The 24,172-nt window shown below is 43.7% G+C and overlaps 1 protein-coding gene across 1 annotated transcript; it reads right to left on the bottom strand.

Annotated features, from left to right (window-relative positions):
* Positions 1–1,078: 1,078 nt before the first annotated feature.
* Positions 1,079–24,163, bottom strand: AMFR (autocrine motility factor receptor). The gene is made up of 14 exons (XM_026034380.1): positions 24,097–24,163; positions 23,425–23,517; positions 22,073–22,237; positions 20,472–20,624; positions 16,914–16,954; positions 15,985–16,117; positions 15,219–15,352; positions 13,647–13,757; positions 11,007–11,197; positions 9,751–9,854; positions 7,797–7,931; positions 6,660–6,743; positions 3,735–3,919; positions 1,079–2,376 (listed from the first exon to the last, which is right to left on the bottom strand). Exons 2-14 carry the CDS (start codon positions 23,485–23,487, stop codon positions 2,229–2,231), a joined length of 1,647 nt encoding a protein of 548 aa, XP_025890165.1. The 5' UTR covers positions 23,488–23,517; positions 24,097–24,163; the 3' UTR covers positions 1,079–2,228.
* Positions 24,164–24,172: the final 9 nt, after the last annotated feature.

Genomic DNA, 24,172 nt, shown 5'->3' on the forward strand with positions numbered 1-24,172 from the left:
TCTGGAAGGACCTGGGGGTAACTCCTTCCGACATAAGCTGCGGTATAAGTCGCTTCTGATGGTGCTCTTGGTCTGAATCTTCAGAAGGTTTTTTCATGGGTGCAAAGGGTTTGGAGAGCTTGCTTTTATTTAGGAAAGAGCTTCCCATGGCAATGGAAGTGACCATGGAATTTTATGACTTCCTTTTCACTATGGACAGCACTGGAAAGMCACTAGAAGCTATTTCCTATGTGGGCAATAGAGACATCACTGCTACTAAGAGCAATCTCTTGCTTGGCAGCGACCTGTAGCAGCCTCAGGTAAAAGCGACCTCTCAACAACCACCACCAGCCACACGCCCAGCTCTGGCCTGACCGAGGCACAAATGATGCGACAACYGTCCAGCGCAGCCGTAAGCCTAGGACTGACCATCAAAATCTCATTCAGCRGCGACCTCAGAGCTGGTTGTTCTCCACGTCATACCGGTCCTTCTCCAGGGTGCAGCCCACAGCCGCCTGCCCCCCTGCACGCGGCCTGGGGACGTCCACCCCAGCTCAACACTCCCCCCTCAAAACAAACAAACAAAACGGTCCTTTCAGGCATTTTCCATCTTCACGCTTGCACCATAACTGAACCGCAGCAGCAACAACAGGTCTACAACCAAAGACGTGGAAAACTTTCCCAAACTTAACATCAGGCAACAGTATTTCCTTTCATTGTGACAGTAAGGAGCACGGGTGGCACCCGGCAAGTGCTGCGTTTACAAACCAAACGCTAGGAATAGGAGGAGCCACGGTACAGAAATTCCAAAGCAACTTCCAACACTGACCAAGATTTTATTTTTATTTTTTAACAATAAAAACAAACAGCTGTGCTCTGAGCAAAAACAGGATCTCAAAAAAATTCTTTGAAGTTTACTAATAGCATTGCAAAGTAAGGCTTCCCAAAGAGTTTTATTAAAATAAATTATTTTCACCTAAACATTGACACAATTCCTTTCATTAAATCGCCTTTAAATGTCCTAAAAAACAACAGTAAAAAAAAAAAGTTATGAATAATTCTAGATAATACTGGGCTCCTTCTAAAGGACAGTGATACTAGAACTCATTCCTCAAATTTAAAAATTAAGTCACTGCAAGCTAGCACTGGCGGTTCCAAGTGTATCCCAYGTCAAAAATTCTTTAGAAAATTCCAACGTTGGCAGACTGGCCTGCAGCTAATCTAAGGTCCAGCTGCCCCAATTCTTTTAGTCTTTCTGAATAAACTCAGGCTGATGCTCTGAGTTAAAAATGAAATAAAATGCAAGACACTGGAGCTACCTCTAGTCTCTTAATTGAAGTCCAACCTGTACGTCCCGTCTCGAGACCAGAACAGGCAGGCCTTTCAACTGGATCCCACTGGCACAAGGTAACACTGAATTCCAGGGGCTAAAAACTTTGCCTTGTGCCCCCTTTTCTTCACTCTACTCCTCTCTGTCTCCAACTTATTTCTGGCCATAAAAGGCAAAGGAAAATAGTGCAGCCCGGCGGAGCACACAAAGCTAGAAGTCAGCGAGTGCAGAAAAGCCCAGAAATAGTAAACAATTTTATACTGGAATCAATGTGAAWTAGCGCTTCACTGCAAAATTCACGGTCTTGTTTTCCTTCTACTTTACATAGCCAGACAACTTCCAGCCAGGCTACGAACTCGCTTTCCAGGAATACTCCTCCGGCCCTTCAGGCTGGCCTATGGAACACTCTTCATTCCCTCTTGAGACAACCAGTAACTTAAGAGCAGGTGCCTGCTCATCTAATACAGGGTTTGCTGCYGATTTTTAAGCTTTCTTCCCCTTTTTTTGGGGGATGACTCTTCCTGCTCTCAAGCTAAACAATGCCAGTGCCCTCTGCGATCTGCACGTGCAGCTGCGAATTTGGCCACACTCTTTGCCCAGCCTCTGCTGTGCAGTCAGCCTAACACCTCACGCTAGCTGCAGAAATCATGCCTGTGGTTTAGAAACTGCCTTCGTTTGTGGAGGGGATCCATGTCACATAGAAAATATTACAAAAAAAGGTTAATTTGTCAGCTGTCCAAACATCATTAGACCACATGCTTTATAGAGCAGAGAGGCAGCRAGCTCACTCAGCAGCACAGCTAGCTGCACTCTGATGAGACGCTTTCCTGCTGGTACAGAAAGCGCAGGTTTCCTTGTGTTTGATTTCTTTATTCAACATGGCTCACGAGGTGGGAGAGAGGGGAGGGTGGTGCGAGCACTACGAGTTTTGCTGCATCTGAAGTCTCCGTTCGGCGGCGGCAGCCAGCGTTCTGCGACGCAGCGTGACGGCGTCGGCCGAAGCACCCTCTGGAGGAGAGGCCTTCTCTGCGACCAACTCCTCATCGGASGTTTTGTTTAAATAGCGCCTACAAGAGAAGGAAAGAAAAGATGGGTAAGTAAAAGCCACCGCTTTTTGCCTCTGGAAAACACCTAGCTGATACATCCAGAAAATAAGGGAGATAAAAGGTCTACTGAAAGCAGGGAAACACTTTTGATACTTAGCTGGACTACATGATCTCTAGAGGTCCCTTCCAACCTGAACCATTCTGGATTCTGTGACACACTATACATTAGTGTATTAGTGTATACATTCTGTGATACACACTATACATTAAAAGGCTCATATAACCTYGGAAGCTCTAAATTTTTGTGCAAAATTCTTGCGCGTACCAGACGGAGCCAGTTCTAAAGGTGCGAGTTCTGCTCCTATCTCAGTGACTCACCAAGACTTCAAGTGAGTCTCTTAATCTCTCAGTCTCCAAAATCCCACCATTTAAGATGAGGCAAATTCTTATGCTATGTCTAGGAYAAGAATTCATTTGCCAGTGTTAACAAGCAAGTCTTCAAAAGAAAAGGTGCTAAGGCTGCAGAGTGTAAGATAACACAAAAATACAAGGAACCAGATTTCACATCCCAATGCACTACAAAATACTGTAGCGTGGAAATCCATGGTTCTTTAAATTATTATTATTAATTATATTAATTATATTAATTATATTAATTATATTAATTATATTAATAGCAGCTTAGGAAGGGAACTAGTAAACCTGAATATAAGAATACTTTGCCTCTCCAAATAAGGTTTTTCAGATGTCAAGGAAAATGATTTGGGGAGCAAGCCTCTCCTTATATACAAACTCTATATTATATAAATTCCATTATTCACATGGTAGCATTTTGATGGGCAAAAAAATAAAACTAAGAATATAAGCAGGCTGTCTGTTAATGGCAAAGGATGCATAACCCAACACATTTTTTGTAGACTCTTTCCCCAGGACTCTTGCTTTAGTAGACTCTTTCCCTAAGGCACAAAGGTAGAAAAAGCATTTCTTCAAGAGGAATGCTAAATAAAGGTTTTCTCTATACCATTAAATGTTATTCCTTCTCTTACTGTTTATCAACATTGAACATCAGCAAACCACTAAAATGACTGTAAGTCATGTTTAAAAAGAAAAAAAAAAAGAAAAAAAGTTACTGAAGCTGGAGAAATCATCCTAGGATTTCAAGGATCTTTGAATGAGCTGTGTCTGTGTTAGGATCTATGACATTATTTCAGAATTGGGCTTATCTGCAATGGTTGTTTTGGAAAGCATTCTCAGCCTGCTGTTGCAGGCTCCTACTGTATTTTTCATCTATCCAACATCTCAATGGCCATAATCTATTTGAAATTCAATCTGGGAGTTATAATGGAGCAACTTGGCTGTAGTTTCAGGGAGGAACATACTTTCGAGCTTGCTGCAACAAGTCCTCCTTACGCTGGACYAACATACGCTGCCTTTCATCAGCTGACTTGGAAAAGCGGCTTCCCCGGGCCTCAAAATCTTCTGTTTCACTGGGTTCTGCTTCCATTTCAGTGAATTCCACCATTTCCTCCAGTCTCGAGTTGAGTTCGAGGGGCACTCTCTCGGTCTAAGAGAAGGGCAGGTGGGAGAAGGAAGGGGAAGAAAAATAAAGAAGTCCTAAGTGTGTGAAAAGGTTGTGCTTCTCTGCAGCCAGTATACCAAGCTATGAGCAGTTGTGGGTTTCGGATACACTGGAGGAAAACAGATTCTCACTCAATTCTCTTTGCTGTCCTTTAGTGGAGAGGTAGGGAAAAAAAAGCCCAAATAAACACAGATAATTCAAAATATATTCAAAGAGCAAGTATTCTTATAAGGCTGTATGTTTTATGCCACAGTTGAAAGTCATCTCAGAGACATAAAAAATAATTACTTATAATTCATGCTCTAAGTGGGATACTTGATACACTCRGAATCTGGAGCTGGCTTGATAAGCAATGCACAGAGTTCAGAAAAAGCCCAGAAGTCAATATACTAAGGAAAGAGTACAAAAAACATATTTGCAAAGAGAATAGGGCACTTGAAACAGGGATTTGTAATAACCAGGTTCTGCAGCACCCAAATTATCATGTACTTGGCCATGCCAAGGAGCACAGGTCAATAAGGGAAGCTGGCAGCCCTGCTCATAGCACTTCCTCACCCTGGAGAGCACGCCAAAACACTCCTGTGAAAGCCGAGTTGATGAATGAGGACACTGGCAACTTGGCATAGGTGACCTCAGGGCTCCTGATCCCATTCTGTCACATGCTAGCAGGTCAGTTCCATGCGGGAAAAACAAGATGCTGCTAGGCACAGGAACCTCACAAATGAGCCCAACCAAAAGCTGAAGAGTGCTTGCTATTCCAGAAGGTTGCTCAAACAGGTAAGCAGGTTGTATAAGACAGGTATTACCCTAGTCACTTCCTACAGACTGATTTTGAGCTCAGCTTGAGAGTTCAGCCAACTACAGCAATACATACTTTTGGCAGGACACAAAAAGATGACATCTGCAACATGCTGTGTACTAAGAACTGAAATCAAATTTGAAGAGACACAAGACTGACTGGAGTTCCCTGGGGGACACCCCTATGCTCCCAACTCCTCTCTCAGCAAGAAGAATATTACTGCCATCAACTTAAATGCAAACAACTGAAGAAAAGAGATTGGTTTGGCTGTGCAATATAGGGCAGTAATCTGTAACATTTCTTTGTGCACCAGGTAGGAGAGAGATAGCAGCAATTGGAGCTTCCATTTCACCACCCAGCAGCAAGTTTCTCCYGGAGCATGGCCATGCTGCTCTCCTACTTGGGCCATGGCCTGCAAAGTCCAGCTTTGACTGTGATCACCCACCCAGTGACACCTCAACGGACACCAGCAGCTATTCCACATGTGCTGTCAGCCACCTGTAGCGTCACCCAGTTGGATTTTGCATGAAATCTGGAGGTTTTCAGAGTCACAAGAGGCTCCCTAGGCTATTGCTGGGACTTCTACGGAACAAAAGCACATTCTCCTTCCAAACATCCATTTGCTCCAACTACAACTGCTAATTTGAGCAAAGTTCTTTGCTGCAGTGCAAGCAAGGTGCCTTTTCAGAGGACACCTGTTAAAGGCCTTACAGATGTCCACCACTCCCAGGTACTTCAGGTTCTGTAGCCGGACAGGAACCCAGGTRGAGCTGGGCACGTGGGGCGGAAAGGAAGGGAGCTGAACAGCAATGCAAACATCAAAACCAGTTCTTCAAAACCAGTTCTGAAGCCAGTTCTAAGCTAAAGCAAAGCTGTAAAAAGCAGCTTGTAGAAACAGATGCTTTGCTCACAAAAATTAAGAAAAAGGCCACCAGAACTTTCAAGCTAAGCCCAAAAGTTACTAAAGAACTATCAGATCTAGATCAAGAACTTAATTCCCACGATTCTGCATCTCCTATCCCAGACCTGTATCTTGTTCCTGCACCAATCCTCCTTACCTTTCTTCACCCTCACAAGCAGTAGCAAATCAARGAACTTTTTTCTTTTTTCTCCAGTCTTGGAACATGCTGATGGGGTGACACAGTTTGGATGCAAGTGAATGACATGTCAGTCATTTATATTATTAAAGGCTTTAGCAGTCGAAGTCACACACCTAACAAATTTGCTCCCTTTCTGAACTGAGACGAACAGGAGGGGTTTATTGAAAAATAATAACAACCCTCTCATGCAATTTTGCTACACCAGTGAAGGAAAAAAAAAGTTATTTTTTTCTTCCTGCCTCATTTTWGCTTACACAAGCTGATTAACAAAGCCTTTAAAGAGCAAGGGGAAAAACATTCTCGCTTYATATGTGCAGGGGCTATTACTACTTAGCACTCTTTGTATCCCATTCCACTCTTACTAGAGCTCCCTATGCCTCCAAGTGCTGCAGAGCATGCTGCAGAGCACAAGAGAATTCTTATACCAGAAGGGAAATTATTCATTTAGCAGAAGCCTCTGGAGATTTCCTGAACATGAATGGGAAGAGGAAGGGGAAGAGGAAGGCACTGACTGTCCTGGCACTTTTCACCAACGTATTCCACCAACAGGGTCAGTACAGGCAGCTGTGAACAAAGACATGATCCTTTGGACAACTTTGTATCACTTGAGAGTACTTCCTTTCAAGGCGGAAGACAAAAGCATAATGGAAATTCTTTGAGCGAGGGCCACGTGGACGTCTTGATGGAGGTTCTCTGATGGTCCTGGTTCTTGTGGGAGATGCAAGAAAAAGATGCCCTCAGCCTGACCTGGTACTAAAGCCAGGGCACCTACACTTCCGTGTAACTTTTAGTCGTGCCTTTTGCTTTTGTTTTAATGCCAAGTTACCTGAGTGACAGTTTCTGTGTCCTCCTGGTCAGTGCTATGCCGTTCCACAGAACTGTTCAGCGCTGGCCTAACGTTATCCGGACGCTGAAAGGCAAACGGCATGGATTTAAAACGGCGCGTGAAATGGCAAAACAAAACGAAGTCCTGTGAGCACGTTCAAACTCCACCTCCTGCAGCATCGTGTGTTAGGTTCAATTTAGAAACGGAGAAGTTAGCAGTAAGCAGAATGCATTCAGTTGGGAGAGAATTCTGTCTGCTTCCCCATACACACAGACTGCAACCTCGCTCAGATAACGCTGTCTGACACGTGCAGGACCAGACCGCAGCATTCTTATTAACAGAAGCACAGTTCCCAGACTGCTTTACTGAAATCTGTGGTTATTAATTAAGAACAAGACTTTACTTTGCTAACTACTTTCTTTGCAGAAAAGCTTCTTAAATGGTACAATCCAATTACCTGTCAGCACAGGAAAAAAAGCTGGAAATGCACTAAAGGTTCTGTATCAGTGCAAACAAGAAGAGCTGCTCTAACTGAGCAAACAGTTGTCTGTAGTCTAGGTAGACCATTTTCAATATATTTTTGGTACATGACTGACTACCTTGTATTTACTGAGCTTTAAACAAAGAGAAAAAACAAATTTCAAGATTTTTACTCTGATTATACATTCTATAACRTGTCTGAGATCATACAGGTAAAACACTTTATACATCTTGTGGTAAAATCGTAATCAATTAATGCACAGGCTGTAGCCTCTGACTATCTTTTATGAAGAAAACAGCCTGCATTACAAATATCTCACCAATCAGAGACCCAACCAAGCCCTTTAAAAGTCCTCAAGGGCCCACAGCAAGATTCATACATCCCAATCACACACAGCATAGCGACACACTGATTAGGTCAGATGTTGCACTATGAAGTGATAGAGCACGTATTTAGACAGTTAAAAACTGTTTTGGCCCTTCCTGCTGCAAATTTTCCTACACATAAAGCCTGAAAAACAACATTGCAAGAAGCTAAGCTTGATTCCCCAGTCAGTCAAGCTGGGRAAGTCAATCTACTTACCTCATTCTCCTCTCATTCCTAACAAGCTCTGTTCTGCAATAAGCAAGAAGGAAAGGCACGAGCTCCTGACTTACCTGTGTGGGGAAAGGCACCTGGATGCGCCCCTCAAGGATGTTGTCAGTGGTTATCTCTACAGAGCGGGTTAGCTGCAGGTCCTGTAGGACTAAATGATAAGGAACCTGAGGGAACATCTCCTGAATCTGATGAGCCTGGAGAAAGCAAATTTGTACAGTTAGACTAGGAGTAAATAACAGTTAGCTGCAACTGCTCTCAAAAGAAAGGGAGGGAAATGAATAGCTTCGCRATGCTGTTTAGGATAGAACCCACAAGCAGAAGGAAAAATAAATGAAAAAAAAATGCTGGCATCAAATTACAGGGCAATATTTTGACTCCACGGAAATCAACAGCTAAACTGTGACTTCTGCAGAGATGTCGCATGCTCCTGAAAACACAGGTTCCTGAACAGTGCTTGTAGGTGTTCAAAGGCATCAGAAGAACTCCTGAACCCTCTTTCTACAACAGTCTTTTTGGTATAAAGACATACATAAAATTGTTATTAAGGACTGAAATTAGCTCAATATTTCAGAATCATGAGCAGTACTGGTTATGAAAAGTGGCCTAAGCTTTAATGACCTACCCTCTCCAGCCACTCTGCCTACAAACTTATTTCAATACCACCTGAAAGCTCAAATAAATTAGGCCTGACTTCTCAGGAAATTGTGATTGCTGATTTTTAAGTTATTTAGCACATACCCAGAGAGAAGTAGGAGAGTGGACAAAATAATATACTTGGGGTACTTGGAGCAAATATATATATATATATTTTTGTTCAGACACAAGCAACCCTACCTCCCCATTGTACTAACTTGTGACCAAAACAAGCAAATCAGCATTTCAGCCTTCAGTCTTTCTCTTTATTTACTTCCCTGGGGTTTTATTCTGTTACACAAAGGAGAATTTCACTTAGGTTCCATTAAAAATGCGTAACACTTTAGTAGTTTACTAACGTGGGCCTTTCCATCAAAATAGGCATTTTAATGTAAGTAGCTGCTGTACTTATAATTGTGCACAATGCTCATATATTATTACTCATCCTTAAAAAAAAGCTACTGAGTCCAGAATAAAGGAAAACTAACAGTTGACCCTGGCTGGTGAATCCTTGCCTGTTTAAACTATCAGATCATCTCCCTCGTGCCCACAAATCCCCAAAATACCCTGAAGTTTAAATGGGCTACGGCAAGATCTCACGACTTCATGAGATCTTCATGAGATATGCCACTAAAGACTTATTAACACACAATAGGATAGCTTCAAGAATTCAAAAGAAATGGCACATCTCAACTTTGACAAATTTAAGTTTTATGATGTCCTATTCTTGTCTTTTTTGGACTGAATAAGCACATTTGAGTGCTTATTTGTGAAGCCAGAAATGCAGCACTTCATCTTCAATGTTCCCGACACCATCATGAAACGACAAGGGTTAACTGCACTATAGAAAGCCTCATTCTGTACTTACAAGGCACTCCTATCAGCTATCTTGGAACCTGGCACTATTAAAAATAAATACTGTAACATCTCAAAACTACAAAATGGGTTTGATAAGTTACCCCTGGACAAATGAATAAACTTGCTGTCTACAGACTCAGACCTTTTACCTACTACAAACTGTGTATGGAAACAAGTAATGAAAAAAATAAGAAAGAAAGAAAGAAAGAAATTGCATCAGGCTGACAGGACAGTCCATCTATCTGCACCAGCTACGTCCCACAGAGTACGTAGTTTTTCTCCTTCACTTATCCAYCTCCAGATCTGTCCTTCTACATTTGTACATCTGAACCAAAATGTAGCCATAACTTCACTGAAATAAAACTGCTTGCTGAAGAGACYGCTTTCATGCAACATGAATACTAAATATTAAATATTGTGCTAACTTCATTTCAACTTTTGATCTCTGCATACCTGCACCCCTGTCCCTCACGGCATGAACAGGAAGGCTCAGGTGCAAGCTGTTAAAGTGGCTTTACTTACCATAGCATTGAGCTGGGAGTTGCTGGCCTGGGCAATACCGAGGATGTTTGTAGTATGCATCACTTCCACTGAAAAACTGGGCAGCCAGCTGGCAATTCGAGAGCCTGAGAATAAGAAAACACAATGCGAGTCAAACTGGAATATAAGAGGTTCTATGAGGTTCTCATACTTCTACRTATGTTTAACACATGTCTTCATACCTCCACAAAGTACATGCGGGGAGTTCTGCAATGCAAGCCRTCACTAAGGTTTTCCAAATATAGAGTAAATTGGGAACTGCCACCTTCCCCACAACAGAACACCTTTTATTTCAGTGTCTCGTTTTTATGGCAAGAGGAGGATCAAGAACAAAAGGATGCCTTTTTTTTTTTCYCTCTTGTTTTAATGTTCCCATCGAAATGGAAAACTAAAATAATCTAAATTCTGAAATACCTAAATAACTTCAGCAATTTTAGTGAAAACATGCCTGTTTCTAATCAGCTAAATCTGATCCTAAACTGGGTCAGGTGAATGTGACTGGCATCACACAAAGCATCACTACACAGGGACACAGAATAACTGAATGAAGTGTCTGCTACAATCATGTGCTCAGGCTCAGCTGACTAGGGGACACGGTTAACTCTTCACTCCCATCTCCTTCCTCGTTTCTGTTTAATGAAGTAAGTGGATGGTTTGTTCCAAGCAGTTTCCCCTCATCTCTGGCCTAATTTTGTGGGTGTCAAAGCCACAGGAGAGCAATAGGGAGGACAGCTATCAAAAGGMAAAATATAAGTGTCCTTTGGAGTGCTGCACCTCAGCACTGCAAGGTGCTTGCAAATTAAAATGCAAGCAGAGACTTGTGAAAACCTCACATAACCTAGGCGTTGGGRAAAGATCTGCTTTTAAGTGATACCTCACAGTTTCCTTTCTTGACAGTCGCTCATTAACCAGCCATTTGGAAGCAAAATAAAACATATTAATACCACATTCCRTTGGTCAACATGGTATGTAAGAATAAATGCTAGTGTTAAAACAGTGAACCACGACAAATCAAGAAAAAGGGAGCGCTTACTTAAAATACAGTCTTTAAAGAAATCCCTGTAGCTCTGGACAGTGTCACAAGGACACACCTCAAGTCTTGTGAAGAAACTCTAAGAAAGGTATTTGGCAAACTCCATTCATTTCAACTGGAACACGTACAGAATTCACTTCTACAGAAGCCTAWTCCTTGTGTGTGTTTGAGCAGCAGCATCAGGTGTCAAAGCCACTTCACTCACCGTCGAAGTGGAAGAAGTGATTGTGCTGGTTCAAGCGGGGTCTGCCCTCTGCTACTGCCACGGGCACTAAGTTCTCATCCAGATTCTCCCGCTGGTGATCCTCTCTCACGTGGTGGCTGTCACTGATGTTCAGGGACATTCTGCAGGTGGGGCAAGACGTGTCCTGTTCGAGCCAGGACCGCAGGCACGAGCTGATAAAAAAGCACATAAATATTGTGAGTTTACAGCTTTTGTCTAAAAGAGCAGGATCGCAAGTACATCAATCAGCTGCAGCATATGCTGCACAAAACATTAACAAAGATATACAGATTGTTAGAGAGAATGTGTGAGACATACCCAACGAGGCTGCTTCCTCTGGTCTGTGTTTACCTCTCTAAGCTAAAAACTCAAGCCTCTTATTACTTGCTTGACTTTTTATTAGCTAACCTGKAGATTCATCCCTAACTTAAAAAGGTCTACGTGCTTTCGCTGYCCCTCTAGCTACGAGGAAGTAAATTCCATTTGAAATGGGAAACAAAGCAATTTTTTATCTCACCATTTGTTATTGAAAATGGACAAAAAAAGGGAACRAATGCTTATGACGAACTAATAACTTTCACAGCAGTTCTGCCAGATTAATATGTAGTAGTTCCTCCGAAGTTGCTTAAATATCTGTTCAAAAATATCATATTCATACCAGCACTAAAGGGAGAGCTGCTCTTGGAAGTCTCTAAATAGATTTATTAATACAACCCAGTCCTGTGCCATTATGAAGTTTACTGAATACTAGATATTCACTGTCCTGCAGAGAGTCAAAAGAGCTTGAAATGTAGGTTTAAATACTCAGAGCTGTGCCTACTTTGTGATTCAGACTGATATTGCCTTCTTTGTGATTTCAGGCTGATTATTTTAGTATTTGCATCTTGCAAAGGGAACTTGGAAGGCACCTGCAAGCACCTGGCACTTGTGAACTGAATTTCACAGGACTGAACACATTCAATATCACAACAAACATCGCAGTTGTAGGGTGAAATGCACCTGCTTCTTCCAGGAGAGGCTCTTTTTAAAGTTATTGCCTGCCTCCTGAAAGATAAGGAAGAGACTTTTAAAGGAGCCTTGCAGATTCTGATGTCCATTCCCATTCAAATTAATTTTTAGGCACACAATCGATCTCAACCATGTGAATCTACCCTGCTATCTTCTCCCCTTCTTCAAACAAATGCCTATGGATTAACTCCCAGGTAACTGGGAATGGGAACAGGAGCTCCATGTGTAGTCTGTTAGCAAATTCCCATGCCTTGGTGAGGGCAGAAACCCTTCTTAGGTTGTATATACTGTTATTAATTTTGGCGGGGAGAGGGAGGAAGGGTTAGGAGGAATATATATATATCTGCAAGTTAAAGTTATCCAATGTCACATGGTTATCCCCAAATGCAATAAGCAGGCAAAGGTAATRCAGTTTCAGAGAACACACAAAACAGCCAATTTAGATACAGAGAAAACAATGTTTTGAAGGGGAGATCCTGGGCTTCTTCTCAAGGGCACAGCAGGCGATTAAGTATTCAGTTGATTCAGTGGCTTTGGATGAAGAGTTTGCACAACTTAAATTATTTCATAAGAGACTTTTTGGAACACACATAAATATTTAGGACCAGGTTTACCAGAAACTACCATAGATTAGCGCATACATTAGAACTTCCAGTTTGACACCTAACCAGAAAAGAGCTATCTGCAGAAAAGCATTTGCTCGTACTACAGCACAGGGACAAGTTAACTGACCAGGCACATTCATGTTAATCAAATGGCACTTGAGAAATTCCTCACTTAAGACCCATTCCTGTTTGTTTTTATGCACAAGCATAAAAACAAATTGTTGCAAAAGGCCAAGAAAAGGTGCCTCTAGCTYAGCATACTGTCTCCACAGCATCTGCTACTGTTCACTATACTGCAAGTGTAAGAAACACACAGGTAGTGTGATCCTCCTGCCAAGAGCCTCCCAGCTATCAGCAGTTTAGGGACCTCTTTGGGCTGGAAGCTCTATTTGTTTAATGTGTTTTATTGCCCTGGTGGACTCCTACTCTCATATGAGATCACATTAACAGCCCTGGCCGGTACAACTGTCCTGGAGCACGCACCACCACTTAAAGATGCACTAAGCAACAAAAATATTGATTCTCCAGAGCAACTACAGATAGAAGAGGAGGAAATAGGGAGGATTTCTCCACAGAAAGACTGCTCAGGCATTGGAATAGGCTGCCCAGGGAAGCGATGGAGTCACCGTCCCTGTCAGTGTTCAAGAAATGTATAGAAGAGGCACTTAGGGACATGGTTTAGCAGGATGGTGTTGAAGGGTTTACAGTTGGACTTGAAGGTCTTTTCCAGCCACAATGAATTCTCCGATTCTCTGAGCCACCAGCTGACAAGACGCACACACTTACCTTGAGAGAAAAGATGCACCAAGTGAATCTAACTCAAATGTGAAAACGGCTGAAGAGAACACGATTCTTACTTTGTGATTAGAATAAGATGATACAAAGAGAAAGCACTCATAGCTCTGCTAACAGGTGACTACTTGCCATACTTGCTGCAACTTTCAGGCCATGCTCACACAACCCTTACGTCCTCCAGCCAGCCCCACTGTCTCCATGCCCAGGAACGTACTTGTGGAAGAGGTGGCCGCAGGGCAGTTTCCGTGCAGACTGCATGGAGTCCCAGCAAATGGCACAGTCGTCATTATTGACCGCTAGCTCTTCTGGTGTTGCCACTGCAAACCTACAAAGAAGAGGAGGAGGGAAAAAGCTAAGAAAGGGGTAACACCAGACCAGCACTGCCTTCTGTGCACAGCCTCCTGCACTAAAAATGTATCCCCCAGGTCTGCTTTTCCTCGAGATGTGCCAGCAGGAATGCCAGCTTTCCACATCTAGAACTCATGCTGCAAAGGAAGGCTGAGTCTCCTGCACCATCCCTCTCCCACACCTTCTCATAGACATTTTTATTGCACATATTCGCCTATGCCCTAGGTTGAAGAAACTTTGACTTATTTTCTTTCAAGGAATATGCTCATTAAGGTGTGAACCTCAAGTTATGATCTGCAGATATTTGGTTTATGTCATTTTTTCTAAATGAATTTCAAAAGTTGTATCAATTAAGATGTTCTCTTGGGATCAGAAACATGTACTGCCTAACTACTTCTGCTCTCTGAAGTTCCCCCTCTTTGAGAAAGCTGTCTTCGATCTTTTGCTTATTAACTACAGCACCATTAGCTGCTATGTAGCATCCAAACCCAAACAGTGTGACTATGAGTGGTATAGGAACATTTCACAGTGCTACTAGCATGGAAAATACCTGGAAAAAAAATGACTAAACAAACCCTYGGAACCAATTTCCATTGACAACTTCAGGAAGAGGCTTCAATGAGAGTCTTCCAAAGCAATCAAAAAGAAAAAAAAATCATTTGGACAAGAAGTTCAAGACACTTCCGCACCAACAGCTCTGTGAGCAGTTTMGAGGGGTTTAGCTGTTACATCTACCCAAATAAAAAGAATATCCTGTGTGTGAACTTTGTTTTGCACCTCTGACCAGCTACTGGAGCTATTAACTGACCTTTCACAAAGAACAGCTTAGCACTCTCCAGAGAAGTCAGGTTAATAAGCTACTAGCATGAGGGAGGCAGGCTACAGCCTTTCATACGTAACGTTGAATATATTTTTTCCTCACATTAAGATTCTGATTCCACTGCAGGCAGTAACTGAATGGTATGATTARGCAGTTAAGAGCACCTACAGCCTGATACTAGGTTTGTACTAGTTAATATGATTCATTTTATTATTTAATTCTAGTTACACCAGTAAACGTTTCCATCGGAGAGCAAGTTGATGCTTCACAACCAAGACAGGCAGAGCCCTGCGGAGTTTATGGCACCCCTATTGCCTAGGGTGACAGCCAAGAGAATGTGGAAGAAGAAACACTGAGCAGGRGGCTTCACTTGTTATCAGTGATGCTGCTATCATGAAAGTCAATCTTACGTATCTATTAAACCCTCAAGTATGTCCCCTCAAAAATAAATACATGGAAACAACTTGTAAAATCCACCTTAAGTATAAAGAGATTTCAAGCTCTACCTTTCCAGCCTATCACCTGACATCAAATACAAACAGAGCCAGTTCCAGCTTCTGGATCAGGATCCTCCTACCAAGACCCAAAGCAAATCCCCACGCCAAACCAGAGGCTCACATAGCTTCCATGTTCCCCACCACGCGCAGGTAGTTCTTGTGCCGACGGATTCTTCGCTGAACTTCATGGAAGAGGTACCGCAGCTGCATGAAAATCACCAGGCTGGCCATTGACAACCAGATATTGCCAAATAACTTGAAAGAAAAGAGGAAAAAAAMCAGAAGAGTGATAGAAAAAAAAACAACAACATGGGAATCAAAAGGCAGACATACATATAAAATACACCTATGCCTGACGAATCAATAAAATAACATAGTCTGAAGAGCTCTGGGTTTTGCAATAAAATTTACCCTCATCTCTAAAAACAACAAGGAAAAGAAGAAAGATTTATGTGCAGTATTTCTCTCTCAAAAAATCCACYAGGCCTTATGAAAAAAAGTTTACAAAATCAGCAGTGAATAATTTTTCCTCTGTTACGATCTATTCAGATCAATCTGGCATATTCACAAGAATTGCTAGTCTTTACRTTCTCAGATAACACTTATCACAGATATCACTCCTGATTATTCAGCTTGATATCACTAAGAGACAAAGATAATCAATCACCTCCTAAACGGATAATCATACAGTAATTAATACATTAAAAAGTTGTTTCCAAGATGTCCAGTTACAGAGAGAAGAATGCCTAGATGTCTACTACGGTTTCTTCTTTAAACTAAAGAGCTTCTCTGTAACATTTGACCCAGAGGAGCATAAACACGTGTGCCCAGCACCCCTCAGATGGAGGCAMGTCTCTCTGCTCCACGTTATCTCCAGTATTTCATACCAGCATATGAATATGATGCATCAGGTCGAGCGACAGCAAGGCCAGCTCCATGATGAAGTCCGTGTAGTAAACGTAGGTGCCTTTGCCCTCCCATGTTCCTTCGTGGTTCAGATCCCAGAGATGAATTACATATCTGCAAGGGCAAGAGCGTCAGCATCATTCTGCATTTTCCACTAGCCAAACTGCCTAAAATTCAGACTCTTTTACACATTTTCCAAACAGCATCTGGACACAGATTCTTTGCCCGTGCCCACATTCTGACCTCCCCTGTCTTTTCAATGTGGCTGGTTTCAGACAGCACTATTTGCCAAAGGCCAGCAGCACGCAGCCCGCGCTGGCACTAGAGCCCACCGCGTGGCAGAGGAGATGCCGCAGCACTCGCTGAAAATACCCACGTGGACTCACATCCAAGCATGGGGGTCACCACGACGTGTCCTACAGACCTCGCTCTGCCACCCAAGAGATGCTTCTCAGGAGAGGCACTGCAGCTCAGCGAGAGACCTGAACTGCCAGTGCTGACAGGGGCAAAAAGGCCATTTCTACCGCTCACAGTCCACAGGCCCATGAGGATTATATACRTACATACACTCATTTTTTTCTAAGTTCTAGAGATGAATAGAAACCCAGTGTGATGACATGAAGTAGCCTAAATCAGCCYCGTACAGCATCACCAACCCATTTCTGTCTACGCCTCAGGCACAGTATTCCTATCACCCACTAAAGCTATCCATCCATCGCAGTCTTTGCATTTTAAAAAAAATGCTCTGCCTAAAGTTAATTACCCTGTCTAAAGTTAATAACCTTTACCCATCTCCAAATATACACTTGCAATTCAAGSAGGTAACAACATAAATCTCTTAAAACAACAACAATGCACTCTCTGTGCATGATCTTCTTGGAGTGACTGTCACATAAAACAACCTACTTACCGTAAGATCACATGAGCAGTTCTCACTGTCACGAGCAGAGACTGCAGGAGAGAGAAAGGTGCATTAATATCATGTTTCTATCACAGACAATTGCCCTGTGGCAGGAGCTGAGGACTACAACGGTGTGCACGATACCTGGGAAGCTTGTAGGTATATTTACATTACATTTACAGTGGTGTTTGCTCTAGTGTGGTCAGGTTTGCTTCTRTAGTCGGGAGTACACAGGGGCACAGACACGTTTCCACCACCCTCTGCACTGTAGYATCTTGTCTTGCAAAGAACTCGGACACAAAACACTCAAACATCCACGTACGTTACCAAAGAAAGTCCCAATCTACCCCCACTACASAGGACATATGACTTCATTTCTTATAATTGTGCCCACATCGAGATGCAGCATCACCAGGTACATCCAGTGAAACCAGCACAACTCTCCCTATCCCACTCCTGAAGAAAAATCCAAATAGCAGCAAGGATTTCTGGAAGAACCATGGAAGTGCTTTCAAATATACCGCCCTTTGTCAAGAGAGATAGGACTCGCAAGAAAGTAATTTCTCTTTTTAGTCATATTTATCCCTCCATGCCAAGCAGAGAGAAAAAGATCGAGTATATGAGAAAGTATAAATGGATCAGAGTCTGTTCTAAGACAAGACAGCATAAAAGTCATCTGCTTATTATAAACTACATGGCTTTTCAAAAACATGTTTCTGTGATTACTTTGCAACCAGTACCATCTTTTGTTCAAATAATTGTTTTCGGATAAGAAACACATATCATTCAAGCAACACAAAAAAACAAGTTAGTCAAGAGGATAATGTCAAGTCACGGCCACTGCTGGGTTCTCTCAGGAGCCCCTTTCCGTAAAAAAAAGCTTAAATCAGCACGCAAACTGCTCCAGTCTGACAGGTTGTGGGAGCTTCTTCTGGCTCCTGCTGAAACCACCACACCTGGGAGGCAGAGAGCGGACGTATCTTCTCCACAAGATGTTTCCAGCTATGGTGAAACATGGAATATACCAGAGAGCAAAGACAGACATCCAAATGCTAACCTTGCACGCCGTAAAGCAGAACGCTTGTCTGATATGCTGGATGGCTTCCCTGTTGGGCTCAGCTTTATGTCAAAGCCGAGACATACGACTGATATATTCCTTATCAGAAACCCAAACAGTCTAGGCCTTGTAACTTTTACGACGTTAAAATATAAGTCAGCATTTAAGATATGTGGGATTTTAACACTTCCTTGCAATTCATTTTGTTGCCAGGGTGTTATTTACAGCAGCCAGTGAGGCAGCAAGAGCAGCGAAACCAAAATAACAGGCTAGCCCAGACCTGGCCACAGCAACAGTGCCCAGCTCCTCCACTGAGCCCAGCACCACATTTCTATGTTTTAACACAAGAAATGCTCCCCAGACAGGACAATATTGCAGCATGGGTTWCCTGCCACCATAATCCGAGGTTGTGAACACAGGGCAGGACACCTGCAGGGATGACACCACAATGGGTGTTGAACTGCTCAAAATGAAAACAAAAAGCTGTCCTTATTCCTCATTCTCTAGGCACTGACAAGCAACCCAGAATAAAGATAAGCCTACATAAAACCTAAGAAAAACATCCATACTGCTTTACTGCAAAGCAGCACCAACCTAAATCAATGTCTACAGAGCCAGGAGAAAAAAACAGCTTAATGTAACTTAGTGTAATTAAATATACACTCATGGAACACACTTGGCAYCATCACCCAGGCCACCACCACATAAAACAGCTTAGTCCTTCTGGTTTCATGCTTTTTCTTTTTTTTTGTCACACTTGAGGACTGCCACGAGGTGTCAGTGTTAGTAGCCGTACAGCAGGAAACCTAAAGGTTTTTATCCAAGTGAAGCAAACATCCAATAAAAGATATATTAGAAAAGTCCCAGAAAACAGCAAGGTATTAAACAACTTGGTATAAGGAAAGATTAAAAACTCTAGGACTCTTGTTTGGAAAAAAAGGTCAGAAGGGGAAAAGAGAAAGGTCTGCAAAGTCATAAATGGTGTAAGAAAGGCAAACAAGGGATGAATCTTCACTGGTTTTCCCACTGCAAACRCAATGGAGGAGAGCCAGGGAAATGATCAAGCTGCAGATTTGGCACAACTGAGAAAGGTCTGTTGTGTCCACAAAGAACGTGGATGAGGAATCCGCTGCCTCTGGATACCACAGAGGCCACAAATGAGTCCAGAAAAGGAGTTAACAACTTTCCAGAGTCCACCTGTAGCTACCATGCTGCCCAGAGCTGTGCAACCGTGAGCGCAGGCATGTCCTTGGAAGCCCTTTTCTGTATCTTCTCCCTAAGCCTCCCCGCTGTCCAAGAGCCCAGCGGGACACGGTGATCAGTGGCTCAGCTGCAGACCACACACACAGGCTGATTTTGCCAGTATTTTGTTAATCCAGAGCCCCGCCGAGAGCCCGAGTGCCACCAAGGCTTCGGAAACACAACCCCGTTTTGAAGGGCCACGCTGCAAAGCCAGGCACAAGAGTTCCTATTGCCACAAATAAATTGGGTGACCCCAAACCCACACGCCACRAGGTGCAGCACGAGGAGGCAGATAGACCCACCTGCCACACTGAGATAAAAGACATAACGTTAACAAGGCTACACCTACCACTAAAAACACCAACATGACAAATCTTTGACCTTCTTCCACCATATAGAGGCAAATCCAGCCTTCTGATGCATTCTYATRTTTAAAGTTAAYTGAGATATTGACAGCTGCCAATTGYTAGGCAGGTGCAAGCAGTCACTGCTCCCACGTCCCCTGCTTCCCTCCACGAGCCTTCCCACGACCAGCTCTGAACTGAGCTGTGGTGGCCAACACACTGTCCTACTTCCAGCTGTCTGGTTGCTCTCCTCCCCACTACCTCYAATACCAATTGGGGACAGCGGAGAAGGAAAACAAGCTGCGGGTGCTGCTTGTTGTCTGAACCAGGCGGGCGCTCAGGCGACAGGCTTGCAATTAGCCCGGTTGCCACCCCTCTGTTGGCGAGCGCCGCTTCCGCAGGTGGGAGTGCAACAACCCCGAGACGGCACAAACATATTTATGTTTACTCCGCACGGCAATGGATTCACATTGCTGCATCCCCGACACAAACACAAACAGGAGCAAACCATGGGAGCRTTCCTCAGGGAAAGGATGTTAGTCCCATTCCTTTTGGTAGATAAAAAAAAGTTCAGGCTCAAAGAAACAGGCCTGAGAGACACACTGCCTATGCACATATGCTCCTTCCTTCCCTCTAATGGCATCTCGACTAACTCTTCTTGCAACATTCATGAAGCATGACCATTCTTTTTTCATATATTGACATCTGATTTTAGCCCTCCTCTTAGGGATTTTTTCCCTCATTCTCTTCAGATACAGACAGATTTGCAAGTCTTAAACTTTCAACAGAGAACACACACAGATCTGGTAACTCCAGAACATGGCAGGGGCTCCATTTGCCTTCTGGTTTCTTCCAGGAATTTGAGACTCTCAGGCGTGAGTGAGAAGCGACGCAGAAACCCTCCACGCGTGCAGGAAGCCTCACCTCTGCTGCCATGAAAGCCAGCGTGTGCATCCCATGGGTGTAGCCGATAACCCCGCAGACGACTGCTAACCCACAGCAGGACAGGAGCATGGCCACGAGCAGGCTCAGGACTCTGAGGTGGCTGCTCATGGGCGTGGTAGGAGAAAAGGAAAGCTGTAACATAAATACATAACAGGTTTAAGGAAGTGCTTCAACTTTGACCTCTATGTTCATCCTCACCTGACAAGTCCTCACTCCAGAAATTCTKTTGCTTTCCAGAATAAAACCAATGGCACAACCTCAACTACCTAACGTAGCAAGAAATGATGCTAAAAGAAACCTAAAAGCACACATCACCCCAAAGGTTTCTTCATCTCACTATCATTTCCATTCACAGGGGGTTTTAAAGCCAGGTGGGATCCTTAGTACTATTTAACCTAATTTTCAGATCACCTGGGCAAGAAACCAGATTCCCACCTAGCAGTTTCTGCATCAAACCCACAGCACCTGCTTAGGATAAGAATGCCTTTTATAAAGACATCTAGCCTTGATTTAAAGACTACAAGGAATGAGATTAAGAATTCTGACAATTTTTTCCCCTTTCAGGTGATCTGAATTTGTCCAGCCACTAGTTCCTCCACTGTCCTTCAAGAAAAAAGAAGCATCTCCTTCAAAAAGCTCACTAGCAGCTAGGCACAGCTGGGCAGCCTGAGGAAAACAGTTGTCTCATTCAACAGCACACAACTTCTTAWTTGTCTAAACTACCTTTATGATGGTCTAGACCTAAACTGTCTAAATCAAATGACACAGGAGGCAAAATATCCGGGCGGGAAGAGGACCAACGGGACAAAGAAAGAAGAAGCTGCCCCAGGTTTTAGTCTGACCCGATTCACTCCCATRTTTTGTTGATAAATTCACTTTCTTCCCATCAGTATTTGATTGCATTCCAGCTAACCGAGCTTGCAGGGCAAATCACACATGTGCCATTTTGTCCAATAATACGGTAAAAACTTTAAAGGTAGAAGGAAAGTCCCTTTCCAAGCTTCAAGAACACAAAATAAAGGTTTCTGCAGAGGCTTTGCTCTTTTACAGCTTTCTGAGGACCGCTAAAACACTAACAGATGACCACTTTGTTCCTTTCTGTCTCAATTTTCCTTATAATAACAAATCTAATCGCAATTTCAGGATTCAACTACTTAAGAACTCATAAAACTTACTGGATAGAAATAAATATGTATATACACAAAGTCCTAAACTACCAAAAAGAAAATCAGGGGCTCAGTTTAAATGTTTACTCCAGGACAGAGGAGATGAGGAAAAGACATGTACGCTACAGGCGTTTAAAGGGCAAAACTTATTCAAATTCCAGTTCCTTTCTCCTTGCTTAGCTTTCAACTTCTCCATCTCCCTCTGTCGACTTTATTCTTGGTATTAACACAAACTGGGATACAGCTTATGTGAAAAAGCAAAATTGCATGGCACATACATGGGCCAATTTATTAAAGTATTATTACGGGTGGAGGAAAAGGCCTAAAAAACTGTTTGCAACTCATCAYGAGTCGCTGCTCGAGTCAGAAACAGAATCAAAGTGCCCCAAAAGATAGCCCTTAAGCCAAGCTTACGTATTCAAAGCGATCCTTGCAGAGCTGAACCATGAGATGAAGAAACACGAGCCCAGAGAACCAGAGGCACCACATGACCACTTCCTCCACGGTCTGAACATTCAGCACGCCAAAAATGAAGATGAATTTGTAGAAAATGAAATTCCAGAATTTATCCTTGAGATGCTGAAAAGGAAGACAACGAGTTTACTGCAGTGAARGTACTGACAACTCACACGCACAAAACTGCTCCTGTTCGCAGCAGATAACACGCACGGGAGAGAGGGAGGGAAGGGAAAACAGCAAAATAAATAAATAAATATCTTTAAAAAAGGAAACAGCAATCTCTGCTACATTAATCAGATTAATAACCATGCTTAGACACACCAAATGCACACCTAACTTATCACCTTGCTTCYATAAAGATGTCAAGATGTCCACACTAATTCCCTTTGCCATCAAGAGCAGATGATTAAGACAACAAAGTCCACTCTTAAAAAGCACAAATGCCTACAGCAAGGAATGAGCAAGGGATAAGCAATAAAAAGCAATTATTCCCATGCACACACAACAGGAAAGAAGCAGCACAATGGTCTCAAATAGCAGATTAAAAAAAATAGCTCTTGGGCATAGACAAAAAAATATGGAGTATTTTGACCATGAATAGTATGAGCGTTAGGATGGGTGCAGAATTCCTTCAGGATACCGACGTTTTTGGCTCATCAACATTAATAAATAGCTTTGCTTTAAATGAGAACTGGAGCATACCCAGCTGTGCAAAAACAAAGGAATCCCACATTGCTGCTGCTTTCCAGGTCTGCTTTTAAGGATGCAGGGAACATTCTAGAGGCTGCCACTGCTTAAATYTCTATACTCTTATTGTCAATATGGAATTAAAAAATATATATTTATGTAGGTGTGTGAATACATACATATATATGCGTGCATGTGAACGAAATTTTTTTTTTTTCCCCCTGAAATGAAGTGCACTTTAAGAAAGCTGACATTTATTAGTTAAACAGGAATTTCAACTGACCGTGGGCAYACAATATTCAACAGCAACAACTAAAATGAAAAATTCCACTCAAAAACAAAGCAGAAGCTCCTGGCTGTAGGTATGAGCTACACAAGACTTGTGTGACCAACCAAAGGGTTTCTCGGGTGGATTTTCTCCCCTGGAGTTTTACTGAATAACATATTTCCAGAACAAGAATTCCAAAAGGTTAAGATTTAACTTTACAGTGTTTTGAAACTTGYATTTGCTGTATACCCCTCAGCAATTTTAYGCGTACAAGCCCAGCAGTCACTCGCCACGAAGCACTGCTACGTGACACCAAGCTGGGCCGGCGGGGCGACGCGTTTGCCCGTCTTACCTGCCTCTCGCTGACACGAAGCGGACCGAACACCACGTACTGGATCAGCTTGGCCACCAGCATCAGGAAGCAGCAGGCAGTGTTCACAAGCACCTGCCGAGAGAGGAGCAACGTCACGAGGCCGCAGCCTGAACCCGCTGGAAGGCGGAAAAAAACGTTTCCAGGCGCATCCCAAAGTGCCTGYGCTTGGCGCAACTATCCCCGGCATGGCGAGCGTTCCCGGGGCTCCGACCGTGCTCCGAGAGCGGAGCTGCGGGTTCCAAGGGCTCCATTTCGGAGACTCATCCGGGGGCTGGGGCCCTGGGGGGGCAACAGGCGGCTGCTGACTGCCAACGGGAGCCYGCGCGGCGCCGCTTCCCGGTGCGCCGGGAGCCCAGCACGGGTGAACTGGGCGAACTGGACACGGGTGGACTGGGGCKGGCGCCGCCGCCGGCCCGGACGCTGCCTCCTCTTCCTGAGCCGCTCTTCCCCGCTCTCTGGTTCCCCGGTGCAGCTCGCAGGGGAAGGGCCCCGCTCCCCCGCGCCGCCGCCCTTCCCCGGCCCGTTTCAGCGGCGCGCGGCCCGGGGAAGCTCCGCAGGCCCCGGGCAGGCCGGGGCCGCCGCCACGAGGCGGCGGGAAGGGAAGCGAAGGGAGGAGGGGAAGGGGAAGCGCGGCCGCGCCGCGGGCCTCACCCAGACGCAGAGGCTGTCGGAGAGCAGGTAGTAGGCGACGTCGAGGGCCAGGCCCGCGGCGCTGCGCGGCGGCGGC

Source organism: Nothoprocta perdicaria, unplaced genomic scaffold (genome assembly GCF_003342845.1).
Source record: "Nothoprocta perdicaria isolate Ctin4 unplaced genomic scaffold, notPer1 scaffold_143, whole genome shotgun sequence".
Taxonomy (NCBI): Eukaryota; Metazoa; Chordata; class Aves; order Tinamiformes; family Tinamidae; genus Nothoprocta; species Nothoprocta perdicaria.